Source organism: Peromyscus maniculatus, chromosome 13 (assembly GCF_049852395.1).
Source record: "Peromyscus maniculatus bairdii isolate BWxNUB_F1_BW_parent chromosome 13, HU_Pman_BW_mat_3.1, whole genome shotgun sequence".
NCBI lineage: Eukaryota > Metazoa > Chordata > Mammalia > Rodentia > Cricetidae > Peromyscus > Peromyscus maniculatus.
This window is the reverse complement of record NC_134864.1, coordinates 15951004-15974594: the sequence shown is the minus strand read 5'-3', so window position 1 is coordinate 15974594 and position 23591 is coordinate 15951004. Positions and strand designations below refer to the sequence as shown.

The 23591-nt window shown below is 43.3% G+C and overlaps 1 protein-coding gene across 5 annotated transcripts in view; it reads right to left on the bottom strand.

The window, feature by feature from the left end:
* Positions 1-1844: 1844 nt before the first annotated feature.
* Positions 1845-23591, bottom strand: part of Macir (macrophage immunometabolism regulator) — a 28148-nt gene continuing 6401 nt past the window's right edge. The window contains exons 1-3 of one of the 5 annotated variants that reach the window (XM_006985728.4): positions 22459-22599; positions 14877-14966; positions 1845-4339 (exon numbers count right to left, since the gene is read on the bottom strand). In XM_006985728.4, coding sequence (XP_006985790.1) covers positions 3693-4316 — 624 coding nt within the window. In that variant the 5' untranslated portion in view covers positions 4317-4339; positions 14877-14966; positions 22459-22599 and the 3' untranslated portion in view covers positions 1845-3692. Of the gene's footprint in view, positions 4340-14876; positions 14967-21057; positions 21082-21342; positions 21401-22458; positions 22600-23591 lie in introns of those variants that run through there. The other 4 variants (XM_006985729.4, XM_042259937.2, XM_076549742.1 and 1 more) reach the window with 4 other exon arrangements.

The following is a 23591-nucleotide window of genomic DNA, read 5'->3' as shown; positions in this document are numbered from 1 at the left end:
ACCCAGGAGCATTAAGGACCGTGCAGGTACCCTCTCCACCCCAGATGCTGAGTTCTCTGCCTTGCCTCATCCTACACTCTCCCGTAGATCCAGACATCAAACACAGCCTCAAAATCAGAGGTAACGTTCAAATTTGATTTCAGACTTCTCTCTAAAACCATTTAAGGAAACCTCGAACAAAGGAACTTTACAATGGCAAAATACACACACACACACACACACACACACACACACACACACACACACACACCAGAGCAGTACTCTGTCGATTTAGCACATGAAAAAAAAAATCAAGTCCATTCTTCTTTTGATTGTTTCTAGTGTTCTCAGCTAGGAAAAAAAAGAAAAAGAAAAAAAAAAGCTTTTTTTTCTGATGTAAAATATCAAAGAAGTCCATTTCAGAATTCTTACCTAGAGAACAATTATTATACAGACAGAGCACCCTTCAGTGCTGACAATCCCCACTTCTAGCTTTGTGATCACGTTTATTATCTTTCCAAAGCAATCTTCCTCATCCATTTTCCATCTCCCTAATCAAATAACATTGTTTAAAAATGCAATTCCACTTAACACTTGCTGTACTCTGCATTGTAACAGCACTCGACCTTCTCTCCCTCCCCACCCACCTCTTTGAAAGCATTTATGCCATTCATAAACTGTGACAGTGTCTCCTCCTCCTTGCTCTGATTGAGAACAAACCACTTAGGCCAGGACCCTCTAAAAGTCTCATTACAAAAAGTTCAACGGCTGTCATTGAATAAAAGCCTTTCCAAGACAAAAGTATATTAGGATGAAAAAAGTATATTAGGATGAAAAGTAGGTTGCTTTTCTCAAGATTTAAGACATATTCCTTCCTGGATGGAAGCTCAATCTGCCTTTAAAAGTTAACTCAGATGCTTCTAGAAGTTTCCTGAAGTAGAAAATACTGAGGCCATTACGGAAGTCCTAAGTAAGAAAAAGACACTGCAGCCCACAGACAGCATCAAAACGTGAGAAGAAAGGACAGGCTTGGATGTACCTGGAACAGAAGACCCCCAGCTGCACAGTACTCCCAAAGATTTGGGGTTCTCAGACCAATGGGGTTTCCATGTTCTGAATCCTGGACTCCCTGGCTGTTAACAAGAGCAGCCCTGTGGCCACCCACAGTTGTGAATGGAGCTGGACAGAAGCCGCTAAGATTCCTACGTGACCTGTGCACCCTCCCAGTCTCCAAAACTTGGCGTTTTAATGGAATCTCCAACTACTCTCCTGCTTCTTCTCCCTCTGACCTCTTCCCTCCTCTGATAACATACTACTACCTACCACAGGAATTCAATTCTCTGAAAATGGCTGGCCTGGAACTCCTCAGTTTTATATCTAGGAAACCCATTTTTACATTATCTACAGCTGCTCTGTTACAATCATAGCAATCTTTTTACACATTCGCTTTTGCCAAAAACAACAAAAGAAAAATGAAAAAGTGATATATTTTTATTTGGCTCAAGAAATGCAGGCACCCGGAACAATCTCTCAGGCACATACTTTCTCAATGAGGAGGTTGGATCCAGGAAGACATCCTTCAGCTGGAAGGGACAATGAGCACCAAATACACACCACTTTTCTGTTTCCTAAAGCTAGGGCTTTAAAATAAGTGCTTGAGTGGAATTCTTTCATGCATTTACTTATGTGTGTTCACAGGCATATATGTGCGCCCATGTACATGTGCATGTCCTGGGAATCAAACTTAGGTGGTCAGGTTTGGAAGCAAGTGCCTCTACCAGCTGAGCCAGTTCAGCAGCTCCTTGGGCAGAATCCTTAACTCGCTTAGTAATGGTGTATTTGATTTAAAGTACCACAAAACAATGTATGTTTACATCACCCTTTTATTTCATAGTTAGAAATAATACAGTTCCAGAGGGTAAATCATCAATAAATAACGGTGTTTAATCATTAAATGTAAAAATCCCAACTCTTTGGCATCTGACAGGATTCTATTAATTGTCAAACTATTGACTGTATAGATATAGTTAATCTTAGTGATCATTCATCAATACAATATGTTACAAAGGTGCAGTTTACTTTAAATAGACAACATCGGAAACTTTCCAGCCACTAAAACCTCTGATCAACTCAGTATGACATGAGCCAGCATCTCCATGGCTCTCTTATACATGTTGTCACATGGTTGTCTCTGTGAGTGCATAATAAGCATCTATTAAGAGTTCCTGGGGTTTCTAACATTTATTTTGCTCTAAAATAAATTTTGCCATTCAATCTGGACAGAGGAAAACCACAACTGGTCCAGGAATGGCACATTCATCAATTAAAACATGTTCTTATGTTATAAGCAAGACTGCTAACCCCTAAGAAACTCACAGTGCTGAAAAGAAAACATAAACTATGCCTTTCTATATATCCAGAAATGCCAAATCAGTAATAAATTGCACCTTTAAGACTGAATGAGCTAGAAATGTTTACAAAAGGTAAGTTACATACATTTATGGTCAAGGGTAGTTGAGCTGCTTCTGTTACTAAAGGCAAGGAATTATTTCTTTAGCAACAAATTAAACCAGTGTGATAGACCTAAGTTGTTAGGTAATCCAGGATTAGCCCATTAAAACTGTAGAAGCATGTTAGGCTCCTACACTAATCCTGAAACTGGGATTCCAATGAGTGCCGTGCTGCAGAGAACTGACCCTGGAAAGACACCAGGACGTGCTGAGTGGTATCACTTCGTACTTAGTTTAAGCATTTGATAGTCAAAATCATGAGAGCCTTTGCTAAAGTGGTATTCACTTACAAGAAGTTGAGATGTAAGCAGGACTACGCCAACAACCCAGTGGACAGAATCCTTTCCATTTTCAAGTTCCATGTGGATTTTAAATCAGAAAATAAGCACTAAGGAAATGTTTCCAACTGACGAAAACTTCATGTCGGAAACATTCTGGAAAAGCATCCCACCCACTACCCATTGTAAAATAAATACTTTGTATCCCAAATTTAATTTTATTAAGACACACTTTAATAATGCTATAAAGGAATATTTTACAGCCATAGAGATCAGTAACTTTCCATGCGGAAATAAAAAAATCCATTGCTCAATATTACTATTGAGGCAAGTGAAGAAAGATTATTCTCTTAATCTGAAATGTTAATTGTTTTCAGTGCAAAACCAGTTATAAAATATTTAAACTCAATATTTAAAAATAAAAAGTGGTCCAATTCAGCAGTGTTCAAGCTCTAAATTCCATAAGACAAATCATTACATACATTGTATAGTAAAATACAGAGATCCAAGAAGCACTGAGTACTTCAATATAAATTTCTAATGAATCATATCAAGTCAGCAACAACCAAGCAGGTAACATTCCCAGTTTGAGTGTTCAGAATCATAAAGGTGAAATTACTGCACCAAAACCTTGTTCTAGCTAAGAAGCTATGCAAACTAACGGTCAACATTCTGTTTTCTTTGCAGTTGCGTGCTCTAGAATGATAGCCCCCCGCCCCGCCCCAAGTACCTGTGATTTCATTCCTGTATCCAAAACTTGATCCAAACAATTTTTTTTTTGTATGTTCCAGGAACACTTAGCTGATATAACCATCTCTAAGGTGAAAGGTCATGTACAGAGTACGACAGTAGATTTTTTTTTTTTCTCTCTCTCTCTAGCCGAGGACAGGCTGGCCTAAAGCGGTTTAAACCCTGTGCAAGTCATTCATGTATTATTCCTAGCAAACACTCGGTCCCCTCGGAGGGTCAGGTGCTGAAGCTGGTACTGTAACACTTCTGTGTCAGCTGGCTCCTTGATGTTCATTTTATCTAGATTGAGGTAGTCCAGGGATTTAGAGTGAGCCCTCTTACCTTTAAGAAGACATAGAGGCAAGGGCCCATGGAGGGCCTTATAAGGTTCATAAGGTAAGGATTTGGTACACTTGTCTCCTGAGCTGGGCATCCGCCTTCGCCTCCTGCCATTAACAGCTGGAATCTCATATGGCTGATAGTACCTACTTCTAGTTTTATACAGACGAGAGGAGCGTGCGAGTCCCGCATCCAGCTGTTTGGAGCGCAAGGGCGGTACGGCTTCTCCCTTGCTTTCTTCCCCTCCCGTGCACTTCTGCGCTAACTTCAGGAGTTCCTCACCCGTTGCAAAGCCAACCAAATAGTTGGAGTCCATGTGGAGGATCTGATAACCTGACACAGTCCGACGCATGGGCGAGCATGGCGTGCTGGAACAGCGGGGCTTCTCGGCTTCCGCTTTTCCTGGCGAGCTCCCCTCAGCCACAGGTAGCGGCAGGGTGGTCAGGGTACTTCTGGACTCCCCATTTATATCTACTTCCATCTTAGGCACCAGGCTGCACACTCCTAAAAGTAAACAGACTAAGATTAGCGAAGGGTGACACAGAGATAAGGTCAAGCCCCGATCCTGTTAGAACACACGGAGCGTGAGTAATACTTGTCTGGAAGACAGACAACGTACAACAGATAGATCTCTGCCTGTCTAGTAGACATCTCAGAGCAGGCGAGAAATGACCAGTGCCGTTCTGTATTCAAGGGCTCACGGGCAGGAAAATGAGAATCGGAAGCCCTATGGAGGTGTACCCATGAAGAAATCAGAATGAAGCTCTTCTCCAAGTCAGCACTCAGTTCATGCACATGGAGGTTAACTCCTTGACACACTAAAAAATTCAGTGCGACTCTCAACAATATGCAAAGACAAGTCGGCACATAAGTTTCCACAAAGGTTCAAATAAATTTTGACTTGAAAATTAAATTTCCTCTCATTTAACGTAGATATATATATGAGTGCCTCGTTCTTTACACCTGTGATTCTTGGCAACTGTGCTTAAGAGGAATATGACAGAATATACTACAACTTTCTGACTGATCAGTTTACCTAACAGCTATTCTGACACTATGGCAGAGGAGGGGTGGACATTTTTAAAAAGTTCTTCCCTTGAAAGCTCCAATGTTAACCCTAAACCTAATGGAGCACATAAAATTTAACACTAAACATATGTAAAACAAAGCCAGAGAAATGGCTCAGATGTCAAGGGCACGGGTTGCTCCTCCAGCAGACCCAGGTTTGGTTCCCAGCACCCATGTGGCAGCTCACCACCTTCTGTAACCCCTCCAGATGATTCACTGCCTGCTTCTGAACTATGAAGGCACTATACATTCATGGTGCACAGCCACACATGCAGGCCAAACACTCATACACATAAAACAAAAATAGGCCAACCTCGAAAAATACATGCAAAATACCAAATGTCATTTTATATGAATATTTAAGCATAAAACATATCATGAGCACACAGTTATTTTATTTTACAATGCGTAAGACAGTACTCTTGAATAGTTTAATAAAAAAGAATGATTCACAATGAATAACGGGATTGTTCATTGCAATTATCACTTTGTGTAGTTTTGAAAACTTAATGACACACAGTGTCATGAATAATGGCTAGGTTCCTAGAAAACAGCAGATAATACAATTTTGGGAAACAAAAATTAATAGGGAAAACAGAGATAATGCCCACTGAGAAAGTTTAATTTTACTTGAATTTCTATTGGTTTTAAGGAAGTATCTCAGAACACTAATCAAAATGTCAAGTAACTAATTTTCCTATGAAAAATTTACTGCGAAAGGCTCTTATGTCACATAATTCTCACGAGACCTTTCATAAAACAGGAAACTAGTTCCTACAGTTTCAGTATTCATTTAAATTTCAGGCAATTAGAAAACTCAAACCAAATGAAACAGAAAACCTGTGAAGCTCATTCCTACTCTCCCTCACTGGGAGCCTGAGGAGGCACAAGAGGCCACCTGTCCCTACTACAGTCACATACACAACACAGCTGAAAACCAACATTTACAAAGGCACCACCATAGAGTCAATGTCAGCAGGATCCACACAGGGGGCAGTTTACTCAAAATGTTGGGCTAGTCTCCTGACCTTCTAGATATAAAGTAGCTGGTTTTGTTATATTTTGTTACTATTCTAGAATAAAACCTGTTTCTCTCCTCACGGGATCTGAACAATCTAGACGTGTATGACATCACAGCTCACAAGCCTCACAGAACCACAAACTACGCCCATTTGTTATGCTAAACAAACGTGGGTCCTAAGCCAAGTGACAAAGTAACCCTTGGTCACTAACTCTGTAACGCTGAAGAGGACAAGAGGACAAACCTGTCTTCAATCTTCTCAACCTGACAGGTAGTTCTCCATCCTGAAAGGCCAGGAACAGATGTGTGGTGAGGTTCAAGCAACCAGGGCCAAAGAGGGAAAGGCAGGAACATACACACACACACACATACACACACACACACACACACACACACACACACACACGGCCTAGAACAGCCATCAGGTTAGTGACACTGTAGCCACCTGCCCTCACTGAGCACTGGCTTAGAGTTCTCCGTTTGGCACTCCATGGCAAACCATGGTTGTCCACCAACGCCCCCATTTTCACTTGCTATATAAGCCTCTTAACGTCCACAGTTCCGCTCCTATCTCTTCTGAACGGGGTGATAATCCATGCAAACACCGTGCTGGAATGCATCTACTTTGCCGTGAGTGGAGAAATCTGCTAAGCAGGTTTTAAAAGTGTGACATTGCAGGCATAAAGGGCAAGCGCAGGCTTCTGTGGTCAACGGGAATGTCAAAGGTTTGTCCCAACCCTGTACCAATTCTGCTTTACTAGGGCAAACTCAGAATTTTTGAGACTGAAGATAAAGATAGCAGAATACAATGATTTAGAGGAACAGGCAAAAATGGTACATCGTTTTAGAAAAACGGAAGAAATAAAACTTTGACATGTCACGAAATACACATTACTGTTCAATGAAAACTTATCATTAGTTAAGTTTCCAGAAGCCAGTAAGATATATTACCCAGCCCGAACTAAAGTATGCCAACAGATCTTTACACACCTCCGTAGGAAACAATGACTTAACTTCAGTTGTTACTAGAAGAAACAGAGGTGCCTAGTGTGAGAAATGCATTGCATTCTACGTGGGCAGGCAACACACTCACTACGGAAAACACCTCTGAAACAGAAATTAAAGAAACAGTCGTGTCTAAGATCCTGTAGCATAAATATCTAATGCAGCAACTAAGGCCAAAGCAAAACAGATCATCTCCCATATAATATAGCTAAATAACTATCTCCTTGCTCTGGATACAAACTGGTTTCAAATGTGGTATATGCAGCAGCTACCTGAAGAACTTCTCATGAGAAACTCTAAGAGCTGGAAAACGCCTGCACACTTTAGATACCACACATCAGCACTTACATTCCAAGTTGCAGACAGTGAATATACTCTCAAAACAGCTCTTGGGGTGGCTTCCTTCATCTCTGTGGTGTACTGATTGACATATGAAAGAGAGTGTCGCCAAGCTTTGATACCCAACAAGAAGCAGGACGCTCCCAAAGAATTCTTATGAATATGCTAACTGTATCAACAGTGGTTTCCCGGATGTATGTATTCACAAGTATATGTAAGGTTCTTGGATCATATATCCCCACATTATGGTCTGCACTTCCCCCTCCCCCTCCCCCTCCCCTTCCCACTGGTCTCCTGTGCCCTCCTTAACAGTGCCCCTCCTCCTTTCATGCCCCTCCACCAATAAGAGAATGAATGGGACCGTTATCTAGAACTTGTGCTCCTTCACATGCCAATCCCTAGATTCCCTAGATCTCTTTTCACTGGTACAGAGTTCTTCTAAAGAACACCTACTGTGTAGCATTTACAGAAGCAGCATGGAGCCTGGCTTCAGAAAGAGGACACCTAGGGGCAAGCTTCAGTTTCACTCAGACAGAAGTGGCCATGCACCCCCTGTTCTCCAGGGCGTCCAAAAAGGAAAACGTTCTGTGTTACTGAATTCCTGAGAATCTCTTGAGTGAATTTAAACACTGAGACCCAAATCCGAGGAAATAACATTCTCGCGCGGACCCTTCGTTAAACAGAACTAACTGTTTTGGGTGTAAAAAGGGCCTAGGTGCTTTGCCAATTCCCAAGGTCTACTTTAAAAAACTGACAGCACAGACTGACCAGTCTCCAAGTCAGCCCACCCCTGCCTCAGCTGAAGACTACAGGGTGCACACCAGCACATCTGGAGGCACATCTTGAGACAGGAACTCGTCCATGGGAAGTATCTTTTATGCGGTTTGTGGGTGCTAATGCAACTCAGAGGCCCTGGCGTACCACGCCATACTCTTCCACTGACCTACACCCCAGCCTCCAAGTTTCTTATTAAGAAAGCGTGTAACAGAAAATTCAGCTCTGGTGACTGTAACTGGAGACGGCTACTGTTAACACGGCATATTCTTCCAGCTTTAGCAAGTCTATCCATGACTCAGCATTTTGTTTCATGTTCTGAAATGACCTCATCTTTAAAAAGTTTACTGTCGAGACTGGATCACAAATATGCTGGTGAGCATCATCACACATAGATGCAAAGAACCACCACTTCTGCAGATATAACAGACAGTGAATCAAGAAATGTGCCATAGTATAGCAGGTGAGGAGATGGGTAAAACAGGCAAACTGCTTGCTATGCAAGAATCAAGACCCGAGTTCGGATCCCCAGCACCTACTAAAATTCGGTACTGTGGTATCCATAATCGTAGAGCTGGAGAGTATGGGCATCAGAGGAAATCTGGGTCTCACTGGCTAGCCAGTCTAGCCAAAAAGGCAAGGGCCAGGGCCAGGAAGAGACCAAGTCTCAAAAATAAGGTGGAGAATGATAAAGGAAGGCACTTAATGTTGACCTCTGGCCTTCATAGATGCATCATGGGTGAGGACAAACACACACATACATGCATACACACAAGGAATCAGATCCCATGCTTCTACAGTCTGTATCATTAAAGACACCCTTCTTGTTTCCATGAATGCCTTTTATACATAATTAAGGCAGAAGACTAGAAATAAAAGTGAGAAGAAAAAAACTTTCACTAGCAGAAGCAGTAAAGTTTCTATGGAAAAAAAAATCTAGACTAGAAACAAGAACTATAGGGCTGGGGAGGTAGCTGGGTCAGCGAAATGTCTGCCTCACAAGCATGAGAACCTGAGTTGAATCCCTGGAGCCCACACAAAAACCAAACATGCAGGACAAGTGCTTGTAATCCAGAGGCAGATGGACCCCTAGGACTCCTTGGGCATCGGTCCTCACCTACTTGGTGAGTTCCATGTCAGTGAGAGACTCTGTGCCAAAAAGGGGGAAAGTGGACAGAAACTGATGAATAATACATAAAGCTGTTTTCTGTCCTCCCCTACACACACACTTACACACACACACACACACACACACACACACACACACACACACACACACACACAAGATAAAAAAGGGAAAGGTGAGCAGCAACTGAGAAACAATACCCAAAGTTGTTGTCTTCTGTCCTGTCCTGCCCTACACAAACACACACACACACACACACACACACACACAGACACACACAGACACACACAGACACACACATCCATGTACTTGCACATACATAAACACGCACATACACACACATATGCTTTTAAAACTGTGTTTTTAAATAAGCAAAATTTTTAAACAATACAAAGTTTTAAATGACAGGTAACTATCTTCTCAAACAAAACAGCCAGGAGCTGGCAATGTTCACAGGTGTAACTATCTGTGAAATACATGAAAAACTGTTCCACTAGATGACCCTAAGTGAGCTAAGACAAATCACACATTTTCATTATTGGCTAGTGTACAACTGTGAATTTTAGCTAATACTAAAAACAAGAGGTCCAGAAAATAACATTGTCTAATGTCCAAAAAGTATAGCACAGATAGTACCTTCCAGCTCTTCAATATTGCAAGAGGAGCCCTCTGATCTTTGGGCACAACACTTTGACAGTAGCCTAAGCACCATGGCACCCTGGGCTAGTCCTACAAAGAGCAGCAGGGCTTCCCATCTGCTATACAAAGATTCTTTTTGAGAAACACTGTGTCCTACCAACTGTATTCCACTTAAAAACTCAAAAGAATTCACTGATTCATTATCCTTCCGATTACGTGCATTCGTGTATCATTAGCACACTACACCCTTGAAAATTTTCCACCTCCTAAAGCTTTAGCTGAGATGTCCACAGACATGGAATTCCATGGTTGGACTCTTTCAACCAACTAAGACATTGATCTGCTCTGCTGTCCTCTCTTAACACACCCTTCTCATCCCTGTCACAGACTCTGGTATTAGATTATCAGAAATATTTTTTTCACGGTACAAAGGATCTGTGAAGTTTGGTTATAGTGTAATACTCAAGAAAAGAAAGGACAGTAAGTATGTCCAAAAGAATAATCTGATAACAGAAAAATATGTCTGGATACACCTCCACATTACAGGTCTGGAGCACCATTCTCCCGGCTACAGGTCTGGAGCACTATCCTCAGGTCTGGAGCCCCACCCCCCAGGCTACAGGTCTGGAGCACCATTTTCCCGGCTACAGGTCTGGACCACCACCCTCCCAGGACTACAGGTATGTAGCACCACCTCCACATTACAGATCTGGAGCACCATTCTCCCGGCTACAGGTCTGAGGCACTATCCTCAGGTCTGGAGCCCCACCCTCCTTATTTCCTTAAGGAGCTGCAGAGATCCTCAAACAGCCTTAGTCTAACACAGACGTTTTCATAACCACTCTCCTCGACAAGACACTTTCTACCCCTTTCCATTCCTCACCAGTCTGGTTCCATGATTATTTCATCTTGTTATTGTTTCTGAAACCTCTAAAAATAATCCATGCAGACTGAAAGATGTTCAGTTCAAAGACTTCACACTGACATTTCTATTAAAGTCAAAATCTCTCTTCACTCCCTACCAATGCGGTACCTAGAGGAAACTCCTATTACTATTAAACTGTATTCTCCCTTACTTCCTACATTCACAATTAGGAGTTGGTGTTTACTTTATTTACACTGCATAAACACAAACAAACACATGCAGAGAGAGAGATTTTGCAAGAAATTCCAAAACTAAAACGCTGAGTCAGAGAGCATATGCTTTGTAAATTTTTATAGCAACTACCACAAAGCTTTATGTAAAATGCTCCCATTTTCCTCACAAAGAGAATGTACTATTTTATATAACCAAAATCCAATGTAAAGCCTTCTATAAAGTACAAGCTATACATTCGCCAGGAGAGTATCATGTTTCTACTCTCCTTTCTTATAAATAAGAACTGCTGAAGAAAGGAAGAATGGGAGCCCAGAGGATAATGCATTTGCCTCTTCCAAAGATAAATAAAACAGGCATGGCTTCCATTCTTGACCTCAACTCTGATATTTTCACTTCTAACAGGGTATATCTTGTACAGACTTATAAACGAAGTGTCCAATTTCCTTCCACAAATGGTAAAAATGTTTACATATACTATGAAAATATGCAGAATGTACATTTTTAAAGTACTGAGTATAGTATGTCTCACCCCAACTTGAGACTAAACCAAAGTATGACAACACATGCATGGAGGATTCTCCATGCGCCTGCATGAGCTGTCAAAGGACCACAACCTGTATACAATGCACACAGTTCTAGCACTCTCCAAGACACCTTATTTCCTATGGAAAAAAAAAAAAGAGTAATAGTCTGAAGATATAACACAAATGCCCTGGCTTCTTAGACCAGGCCTGAAAATAGCTCATACCTTTCATAAATGTTATACAAATCTCAATATCTCTCTCTCTCTCTCTCTCTCTCTCTCTCTCTCTGTGTGTGTGTGTGTGTGTGTGTGTGTGTGTGTGTGTGTGTGTGTGTGTGTATTTGAGAGAGGGGGGAAAGAGAAGAGAGGGAGAGAGCTGTGCTCATGTATGGGATGTGCACATAAATGTATGCTTGTGCATATGAAGGCCAGGGAGACAAATCTATGGTATTATTTCTAAGAGCCATTCTCCTTGTGATTTTTTGTTTGTTTTGTTGGTTAGTTTTTACAGACAGACTCCCATAACCCTGGTACTCCTGGAGTAGGTTAGTATGAATGGCAAAAAAGACCCAGGGATCCACCTCTCTTTGCCCTCCCAAAGCTAGATTACAAATGTGTAATTGGATTCAGGTCCTCATATTTATGCAACAAGCACTTTACTGACTAGACCATTTCCCAAGCTTCACAATTACTTTTCATCTAAAAAAAATTTTTTTCATTTTCTGGATTTTTTTTTTTAATTGGGGTTAACCCAAAAAAAATTCACCTGAGTAATCTAAATCTGCTTCATCTGCTTTATTGTGTTTAGCAACATTTAACAATACAATATAAAAGAAAGTAGATGTGATTTATTAAATACACAAAACAAAAATGTTATCAAGTTAACAAAATCCTTTTCAAGAGGGACCAGGAATGAACAGTGCAGAACAGAGCCGTTCTTCGGCGCATGAAGACGCTTAAGCATGACCAAGAGTCTAGTGAATCTTGGGAGTTTGACAGCTTTACCTCTACTGCTGGAATAGAGAAGAGCAAGCACCCGGAAGCTGAGAACAGCCTGGGTTCTGATCTCACCACAACCCTCTTCAACTCCAGTTGCAGGGGATCAGATGCCTGCCTTTGGCTCCGAGGGCTCTCTAGGCATGCATATGGTGAACATATGTACATGCAGGTACAACACACAGACACATAAAATAGAAATAAATCTCTTTTAAAAATAGTTTAAAAACAAATGAACAGCAACCAAACCACCAGGCAATTTTAGTATACATAAAGGTTTCAGAACTTGCCAGACTATACGTGCCAGAAGAATTCCACTCTCTGCCCCTTTTAAGTCACTCAGGGAGACATAATTTGTCTGCTTACAGTTACCATCCCTAAGGCCTTCAAATTTACTCCTTATAATCTACTGAAGGCTGAAAATATCTGCTAATCAAACTTGCTAAAATTGGATATAAAAATGAAATCCATCTATGCTGAATGGGATTTGAGTTCATCTGAATGCAGTTTGGTATATTAGTTCCTTAAGGGTACGCTGACTAACAGTTTAGCATTGCTTATAAAGGCATTCACTTTAAATGCCTGCAAAATAATTCAACTACCTCACGCTTAGGTACTTACCTATGGAAAACGTGAAAATAAATGTACGCACTAAGACATGAACATCAATATTTATAACCACATCATTCATAATTATCAAAACCTGGCAAGAGTCCAAACATTACTTCAAGAAACAAAGTGTGAGGCATGCACACAGTGGAATACCATTCATCGACGAACACTGAAAACTAGGAACGCAACAAGTGGAAGAAGTTGACGGAAAAGCCATACACCACCTGATTTCATGTATGCGGCATTCTGGAAAATGCAAATTATTAGGCCAGAAACTAATCAATGACTGTTAAAACTTAGGATGGGGAGAAGACACACACTACAAAGGAAACTTTCCAAACCACACTCACACAAATTTTATTATGGGCAAATTATCCTTCAATAAACCTGCCACTAACAGAAAGAGGTTTTGGTAATGTATTGCCAAGTTTTACATGATCCTCCAAAACATTACAATGTCTTGGCTACAGAGTCTCAGAGACAAAAGGAAAAGTCAATGGTTATACTGTACGTGTCTGGTCACCTTCAGTGAGCACACCTCCTGAGCTGAATCACTTCACCTTTTATAGCTCTTCCAGATTGCTACTTGATTAAGAAATACAAACAGTGCACATAAAAACGGTACAAAGGTACACTTGTACACATACAGAGAAACACAGAGCGCCATGCAAACATATGGCCTCCTGCGCATTTCTTCTAGTTTACTTTAGCTGGGTGGGTTAGTGACTGTATTCTTCTGAAACGTACTATGAGTTTCTGAACTACTACTCTTCCCAAAGAATAGATACTTTAGTGGTGTTTTTAGTTTTTTTTTTTAAAGTGCATCTTGGAAGCTGGAGAGATATCTCGTCAGGTACAAGAATGTACAGCTCCTGAAGAGGACCCAAGTTTGTTCCCACTACCTATGGTGGATCGCTCACAACTACCTTTATCTCCAACTCCAGGGGATTCAATGCACTCTCCTGGCCTCTGAGAGCCACTCCCAAGTACAAACCCCCATAGAGACACAAACATTTACACAAAATTAAAAACAAAATCTTTATTGTGCATCCGATGAATGAGATATGATGCATCTACTTAACAGCAGCACATTCCCCCATTATCCTTTTAAATGGTTCTCCAGTTCCTGACCACTCAGAGATCACTGAGTATGAAACTGCCTTCTCCAAAGACAATGACCTCTAAGTCAAAGCAAGAACCTACAAGGACTCAACGAGCAGCCACTCACATTAATATAGTTCTGAAAACACTAAAGAGCCATAAGGCTATCTTTAATTATTCCCCATCAAAGCCACACAAACAACTATGTGAGCATAAACACAGGCATGGGGAAGGGGACAAGTAAAAGATGCCAAAGTGTTGCACACTTTTAAGTTGGAATTCATAGCATGATACAAATAGAGATGGGTCACCTGTGCAGCAAATTACAACTGTGTGCAAATCATTCTCCTTCGGCCACTATATTTATGAAAATACATAACGAGAACGTACTGAGGATTACTTCAGCAGTTTTGGGGGATAATTTTTGTTAGAATTATCTCACAAATTTGAGCAACTATTTCTATCATATATTCTCAAATACTATTCCCTAAGAACTCCTACATCCTCTAGGAACTTCAGAAAAAGAAAAACCTATGAAAGCACTAAGCATTTCAAATAATTTTAGCAGGCTGCAATCATAACCTCAATTCCAATCATTAGAATCTTAGGACTGTGGCACACACGACTGTAACAATACACGGACATCATTTTCACATGTTCATCTATGTAATCTTGAACACACTATGACGTTTTGTTCATATAACGGTCAACAAACAGAAACAACAAAATATAACTTACCAGACTAAATCCCAGATGATGTCACTGTGCAATTTCCAAGGAGTCCCAAGGGAGCACAGGCATAATAATTTTTCTGTTCTACTCCAGATACTAAACATGAGACACAAAAATAAGCCTGTGATTTAATGAGTAACGCAATTTATAAAGCAATTATACTAATTCTAACTGCAAAACAGAATGAAAGTCACAGGAGGTACTAATGCTGGATACGGGTTATAGGGGACACAGTAACTAAGGAATTCAATTAAAAGCTGGTTTTGAGTTAGTTTGGCTAAACGAATCTTCAAAACATCTTATTGCTCTTGCTCTCTGTGTTGTGTCGTGTACACTCTACCTAGAAACTAAGAGTATTTAACCAGGCTAAATAAAAAACACATGAAAATTTGAAGGCCTAAATGATGGTTTTACCATGCATTCTATTCCTACTGGTGTGTTCAAAAGACTGTAAGGGGGAGGGGGGAGACAGGGTGGGGGTGGGGCAGAAAGTAATGTTGAGGCACACACAAAAACCTGACCTTGCACGAACAGCAGTCTCTAAACTGAGGCCAGTCATGCCACTGTCCCTCCCTAACACAGGCGATGTGGCCCGAGGGAACTCAGGTAGATGAGTGTGTTTTGCATGCTGCAAGCCCTTTACAGATGTGTGACCTTATTATTATGCAATTAATTTCGGTGTCTACTCATTTGAATTCTAAAATAGCAACAATAAAAATATCCTTGGTTAGACTGCTTGAGGCAAATGACTGGAAGGCTCTTGAAAGAGGTGTGTGTGTGTGTGTGTGTGTGTGTGTGTGTGTGTGTGTGTGTGTGTGCACCCAACCATATATACACATGTGGAAGCCAGAAGTCAACACCAGGGACTGTCTTCTCCTTCTCCTTCTCCTTCTTCTATTCACCTCTTTTATTTGGGTACTGGGGAGTAAACCCAGGACCTTGTACCTCATAGGCAAGAACTCTGCCACTGAGCCATACCCCCAAGTCCTGACTTTTTTTGTTGAGATGGAGTCTCTAACTAAATTGACAGATCATCAATTTAGCTTGGCTACTGACCAAGGAGTCACTGGGATCCTCCTGTCTCTGCCAAGAACTGGGGTTTTAAAAGTGCACTGCCATGTCTAGCTTTTATGTAGATGCTAGGGAACACACGCAGGTTGTCAGTCTTCAGCAATAGGCATTTTACCCATCGAAGCACCTCCTCAACTCAGAAGACACTTTTAATAAGACAGACCACGCAACCTACTCAAGGTCTCTAACGTCTCTTCAGCGTCATCCCCCTCTTACCAAGGGAATTAAAAGACTCTATCTTTATCCCCTGCTTCCCCAGTTAATTGGATTAACTTGTTAAGATAAAAACTGAAACAAAACAAAGACCACCCCGCCTCAAAGTCCTTTTCAACCTGTACAGATCCTCATAGGTTTTCAATGCTGTAGTCAACATAAGGTGGGCAGGTGCTCTAAGAGTGGAGAGGACTCATTTTATCTACATAGGTGTGCGGAGCCTGGAGACACAGCCATGTGCTACATAACACGTTCTCAGACTAAAGACAAACAGCAGAGAGGACAGGCCAAGAGCTGCTGGTTTGTGATTTTCCTCCAAGAATACGGGAGTTTCTGCCAAAGGAAATGGATAACTTACTGAATCCAAGGTATTTTGCTTAATAACCAGAAATAACTAATATAGTAAGATCATCATGTTAAGAACCCTGATGCTACCAGCCACTAGAACACCTTTTAATGTGGAGATCAGACATGGTCTATTTAATGTATTTTCCCACCAACTACGTACACCTTTAGCAAACAAGCAATCTGCACAATTAGGACTTGAACCTCCCTCACCAATGAGGCCTGCGGTCTTAACAAAAACCTACTTACTGATGATAAAAATATTTGCTTCATATAGTTATCCCCCAAAGAAGTTACAGAAAATTGTTAGAAAATTTACACTGATATATCAAATAAATAGATCTGAAATGGGGAATGATAATAAAAAGAAAACATTTTTCGTCTTTTATATGTCAAAAGATATCATTTATGCGATATAATCTTTGCTCCTGGAAGAAAAAACTATTTATCCCACTTTGAAGTACTCAGTTAAATACTACTACCTGAGAGCAGTGCAGGAATCCGCACACCAACTAGCCTGGTTCCATGGCCCACTTGATCATCCTCAAACTTGTATGTAAGCACGGCTTTGCACGTGATAATCATGCTCATGAAAACATATATCCATTAATTCCCGTGGGTGGAATCCCACTCTAAGTGTTTCGGGAGGCACTTCATATAAATGTTTTATTACCTCATTTGTGAAATGACTGGGGGAAAACGGTTTTATTACTAGTTCCAAGGTGACTTTGAACTTTTTAAATGTTGGGATTTTATAGTGTGAAGACAGAGACAATCTGAGTTCAATCCCCAGAACACATTCCCTCCCTCCCTCCCTCCCTCCCTCCCTCCCTCCCTCCCTCCCTCTCTCCTCTCTCTCTCTCTCTCTCTCTCTCTCTCTCTCTCTCTCTCTCGTGTGTGTGTGTGTGTGTGTGTGTGTGTGTGTGTGTGTGTGAGAGAGAGAGAGAGAGAGAGAGCGTGAGAGAGAGAAAGAGAGAGAGAGAGAGAGAGAGAGAGAGAGAGAGAGAGAGAGAGAGAGAATATTTTAAAATATAGGTAATATGCTAGTTAGTTTTATTGGTCTGTAGAAACACCAGCAGGACATTTCCTTAGTTAGTGATTGATGAGGGAGGACACAGCCCATTATGGTTGGTGCCCTTCCTGGGCTGGTAGTTCTGAGGTCTATAAAAAAAAAAAAAAAAAGTAGCAAGATGAACAAGCCATGAGGAGCAAGCCAATAAGCAGTATGCCTCCCAGGCCTCTGCATCACTTCCTGCCTCCAGGTTCCAGCACTGCTTGAGTTCCTGTCCTAACTTCCTTCAGGAATGGACCAGGATGTGGAAGTGTAAGCCAAATAAATCCTTCCCTCCCCAAGTTGCAGTGGTCATGGTGCCTCATGTAACCCTAACCAAGCCAAATGGTATGGCAGGAAAGAGCTCCAATAAGATTTGCAGGCTACTGACTATTCTACAGTTGGATGCCAGGGCTACACTAGTCAAAGTGAGAAAATCTGATATAGACTCTTAGAAACTTAGGTTGAAAAGCAAAAGGAAACATTAGAAAAATCTGAATGCTTTATTTCTGCCTTATACAATGCCTTAATTCTGAATATATATATTTCAAAAATCTAAAATTTCAACTTTCACAGAATTTATGGCAGTTATTTGGTGGCATATTCTCAAACATTTAGATGCCCTAGAAAAATATTCATACTTTCAAACTTTTTTTTTAGCACCAATACGAAGATCTGGTCAAACCCTCAGTCTCAAAAGCAGAGGAACCTTAAAGCAATTATCAAACATCACTGAGCTAATGAAGAAGTCTAGGAAAGCATCTTTAATTTCATAATGAGCAAAGTGTAGTGACGGATGATCCTTGGTTTGCCACTGCCAAGTCAAAAATAGAACAGATCCCTCAGCAGTGACCCAAGGTGAGCCAAGTATAGAAGCATCTGCCCGGTCCTCACTTTCACCCCTGACATTGCTGTTTGAGTGTAACTGAGCACCAGCTAGACACAGGCACCAGGAAGGGATAGATAGGTACTACAGTAAAAAGAGACACAAAATCAATGCAGCAGAGTAGCTACATACCTACTTTAAGACTACCTTACCTATAGGGCCACCTACTACAAAATTATAGTAAAGTTTCACTACCGTCTCCCAAAATAGAAATTAAAAACGGTAATAAAGGCACCCAAAAATGTAACTTTCAAGTAAAATCATCCATTTTTAGAATACCTTAAAAATCTGTAAATCCCTAACACCGACAAATGATTCTGGTTTTATCTTCGAATGTGAAGGCTTAGATCTTGAATGGGAAAGACAGTTACAGATTCTTAAGACGGGGATGGGGGGTGGGGGGTGGGGGAGAGCATAGAAAGACAGACTAAAGTCAATAAAGCTAAAGCTTGAAGACACAATGTTTCCAACGCCGAGAGCTGAAACAAACAGAAAGATCCATGACATTCCTCCATAAAGCAATGTGGACAGGAAACTTAAAACACCACCACGGGCAGCCAACTGCGGCTGGCAGGGGAGCCACAGGTAAGGAAGGAGAGAAGACATCCAACAGCAAGTGCCAGGAGACTCCACAAAAAGCAGAAAAGTTTGCAAACATGAGCTGGCAAGTGGTACCTATCATCACGCTTCATATAATAAAGTCCTTCAAAAAAGTAACCTCTCGGTTCAGTTACTGCCCTGGCATAACTGTCTGCAGAAACCTCTTGAACCTTCAGATATCCTCGGATGATAAACAAATCCTTACCCTATCCCAAAGTAATATAAAGCAGTAAAGTGGTACGAGTTTTATAAAGCAAAAGGAATCTTTCTACTTGTGGACTTGGCGAGGTATAACCACCCAGCCATTCACTCAGTGACGTATAGGGCCACTCAACAATGTTTCTTGAGTACATAGAAACACCTGGGCAAGTTTTCAAAGTCTAACACCATGCCAGAGGAAATACAAACCTCATCCATGCAACAGCAAATCTGAACAACACGGGCAACCCCAAAGCTCTCTTTTTTCCACAAAACAAGGAAAGCTTGACGTGGAAATGTTCAGTTCTAAACAAATGCTTGACTCTTAAATCTATAAATTGCTATACTTCAGGCATCAACCCAGATCCACTAACTAAATAACAAGGAAAAAATGGCAAATTTTAACACTACATATACATATATATGTATATAAATCTGGAGGCACCATGAATTTTGACAAATTTCACTAATTATTAAAGATGGTACTGGGAAAGGATAGAATTTCTTAGGAGAAAAAAAAAAAACAGAGCGGAGTGGAAAGAAAGTATGGACTTTAAGGAGGGACCCTGGAGCAGGGGAAATTCCATTTCAACTAGTGAAAATGCTTTGTAATCAAAATATTTTCTGCTCTCAAAGACTATTCTAAAATAAATAAATAAGGGACCAAAACATTCCTCAAGTAGAAAAACACTGCACAGAAATAAAATGGTTGAGCTCAGGTTACAGCAGGGCGTGGAAAAGAAAACGCTGAGCTGAAGCCATGGGCTCTCACCATGGAGACCACTTCCAACCTTCTTATCTTTCTCCTTTTTGTAAAATTAAATCACTAAGGGTTTGAAAAGGCAGTTATTAAGTACAGTGTGACTTTTTAAAGACCTTCTTTGACCTTAACCAACAAACCATCAACCTTCTCAGCATGGTAGGGCAACCCATAATTGGTTCAGTAAGACATAAATGTGTTCCTCTTTCTAGAATCAGTTCTCTGTGTAGCAACTCCCTTAAAGGGACCAGCATTCATTTTGTTTCCTCTCTGCTAGTTAAACTCAAACCCACACTGCTACATCATATGCAGCTTCTCTCTAAACATGTCTGACAGGAGCCGAAACCACAAGTCTACACAAAGTCTCGACAAGAAACCTCTCCCTCTTCTGGAAGCATAACCACAAAGGGACAGAAGTTTATGGTGGAGGTGATGCATTTCCCAAAGAAAAGCTGAAAACTAGGTACTCATTGAGAAAAATAATCTAGGCTACAAGTCAGGAAACAAAAAATTAAAAGGTGTTTGTAACTATTGTTCTCATCACACCAAATTACTTTTTTAAGACTTAATGTTAAGGTACTCTTCAAAAACACGGACCACATAATGTAAGCTAATTGGCTGTAGGAATGTCAGTGAGTATCCCTAACACCCTGGGAGATTTGGTGCTAACTGTCCCACTTACAATTAAATAAACATACCAACAACAGAATTTATGCACCAGTTCTTACCAAAGTTAAGTGGTCTCCGTGCTCATTCATGAATGCTTACATTTCATCCTGTCTGTTTTGTTTATAATCCAAGGTACCATTAAAAAAAAATCAGCGGAATGTCCACTCATCAAAATAACCTAAGCACACACTGTGTGACCCAAAGCTTCCTGGATAGTAACTGTGTTTTGAACTAATTTCGAAAATGAACTTTGTGAAGGAGTGGCTTTCAATCCCTAGTGTCTACCTTGTTGCACCCTGTAAAGTACTTCGCCACCTTAAATTACAGAGTGACTTTTTTTTTGGGGGGTTGGGGGGGTGGGGAGGAAAAACAACGTAAAACAAAGTTTAGAAACCTCCGAGAGATCTTCTGCGGCATCTGCTCTCCCGGCTAGGAGCAGTTAACAATGTACAATGTTGCTGTTTCCAGTCTAACTCCTCTTCCAAGGATAAAAAGTTCAGCGCTCCAGGATTCCCCGTGTCTCCCAACCTGGCACACGCGCGTACAACACACACACACACACACACACACACACACACACACACACACAAAATCCTGATTCTGCAGAGATCGGCAGCCCACCCGGAGCCCAGCGGCGTGGGCGCGGAGCCCGGGAGTCTCCAGCCAGGCAGACACTTGCCAGGGTAGGAAGCACGCGGCCGTCGTCCCCTTCGCGAACCGGGCTCCTTTCTGGCCGAGATTTGCAGATTCCACCACTAGAGCGACTTTGGCAGCTTCACAATGGGCCGCTTCTCAAGGTCTGCCCGCCGCCCGCCCCCCAGACGCCCTTTCCTACGCTTCCCACCCGCCCCAAAGTCCACCCGCGACAGGTGGGGCGAGGGCGGCGGTGCCCGAGACATCTGCCGCGGTAGTTTCGGGCCAGCACCGAGCCGCAATCCACAGTCCACAGACGCTCCTCTGTGGCCACCACCGGGAGGGCCCGTCGGTCCCCCACGGCTACACCGGCCTCGGCCTCGCCCGCAGGGTGCAGCGCTAGCGCACGGGGCGGCCGAGATAAGGTCGTCTGGGCTCTCGCCAGGCGCTATCGGGTCCCCGCAGTCGTAGCCCGCACACCGTTGGGGACAGAGGCGCGGCAGGCCGGGCAAGAGCTCCTTCTCAATGGGCCTCCCTGGGCCTGTCGCCTCGCGCTGCGGGGCACGGCGAGCCGCCGAGCCCGGGGCGCGCCAACGCACCCAGACTTCCGCACCTCCGCACCCGCGGGAGCGCCGCTCCGGGTCGCAGAGTCCCCGCACCACCGCGCGGCGGCGGCGAGCGCACGCCTGCACGGCCGCTCGCTCGCCCGCCCGCCCGCCCGCCGCGCGCACTCGGGGACGCACGCCCCCGCACACTCACACGCGCTGCACACTCCCGGCGTTGCCGGCCCCACCCCTGAGCCAGGAAACTGCGGGCTCTCGCACCCCGCGCGGGCCCCACCCCATGTCTCCAGACCCCAGCCATCCATCCGCCCTGGGGCTCAGGGACCGGGGCCCCCTCGAAGCCGGCTGCCACCGAGGTTGCAATGCCAGCAGCCACCGAGGAGGCCGGCACCGGGCCGGGGCGTCCCAGCGCTGCACACACACCGCTCGCCCAGCCCGGACACGAGGCGAGGAGGAAGGGGCGGCGCCGTGCCTGGGACTGGCACAGTGGCTCGCTTGACTGGGGCACCCACCCTCACGCGCGTACCCCACCCATCACCGCCGCCAACCTCTGCAGCACAAAAGGTTGCAGAAGGAGTGGCGGTCCCCGGGCAACGTACCAGCAGTCCAGGGTTCCGCCGGCTCCTGGATGCCGGCGGCCGCAGACCCGAAGCCAAGGGCGGGAGAGACGCGGGGCTGCGGCGCCGAGGTGCGGGCAGAGGCCGCCAGCCAAGCCAGCCGGGTACCCGCTGCTCTCCCACCGCGCTCGGCGCCAGCTACGGCCCGGCGTAGTCCCGCCTCCTCCCCCGCCCCCGCCCGCCTTCCCGCCTCCTCCCTCCCTCCGGCTGCGGAGGCGAGGCCGGTAAAGCGCAGAGCCCGCCTCCTGCGCCAGGCTCGCTCGCACGCTCGCTCGGGAAGGGCGGGCGGCGGGAGAAGGCGCTGGGCGGCCGGCAGGAGAGCGCAGAAGGGGAGGCGGTGGCGCGGACGCGAGGCGGCGTGATGCCACCTCTCCCAGACGAAAACCCCGCGCTCCCGCCGCCCAGGAGCCGCCGCTGCTGGCAGGCCTGGGAATGCGGACGGTTCCCATAGAGCGGTGTGCTTAAAGCTGTGTGGGCATGGCTGTCATTTGTGAGTTTCTGCTGAGCAGAAGTTGAGGAGAGCAGAAGCCCGTGAAGTTACAAATTATACTGTAATTCTAAAAAAAAAAAGGAAAAAATAAATAAATATGGGGTCAGGGTGAAGGCCAAATTCAGATTCTGAGTCATGTGTTTCTTTTCTCCTTTCCTTTCTTCCTTCCTCCCTTCCTTCCCTTTTCTTTCTTGACAGGGTCTCTCTCTGTAGCCTAGCTGGGTTCAAGCTCCTGAGAACCTTCCTGCTTTAGTCTCCAGAGCTCTGGGTTTGCAGGAGGGACAAGCCATTCCCAACAAGATGATCTTTTCTCTATTCATGTGCCCCTCTCCTGTCAGGGTGGTTAAATGCAGCACACAAATATTTGCTGATATGTATTTAGCTCTAGGTGCCAAACCTTTTGACACACATTTCCAAGATTACATCTCTTAGCAGTTCTTCTAATCAGCATTTTGAAGATAAAGAAAAGGTAAGGAACTGTCTTAAAGTCACAGACTTAATAGAGGGCCGAGCTGCTTATGCGTTTCCAAATGTAAATTAAGGTTCCAGTCTTGTGTGGCCTTTGAAAGGGTGCTTTATCTGAACAATAAGGAACCATAAATTTCGTCTAGACTAATCCAAACTT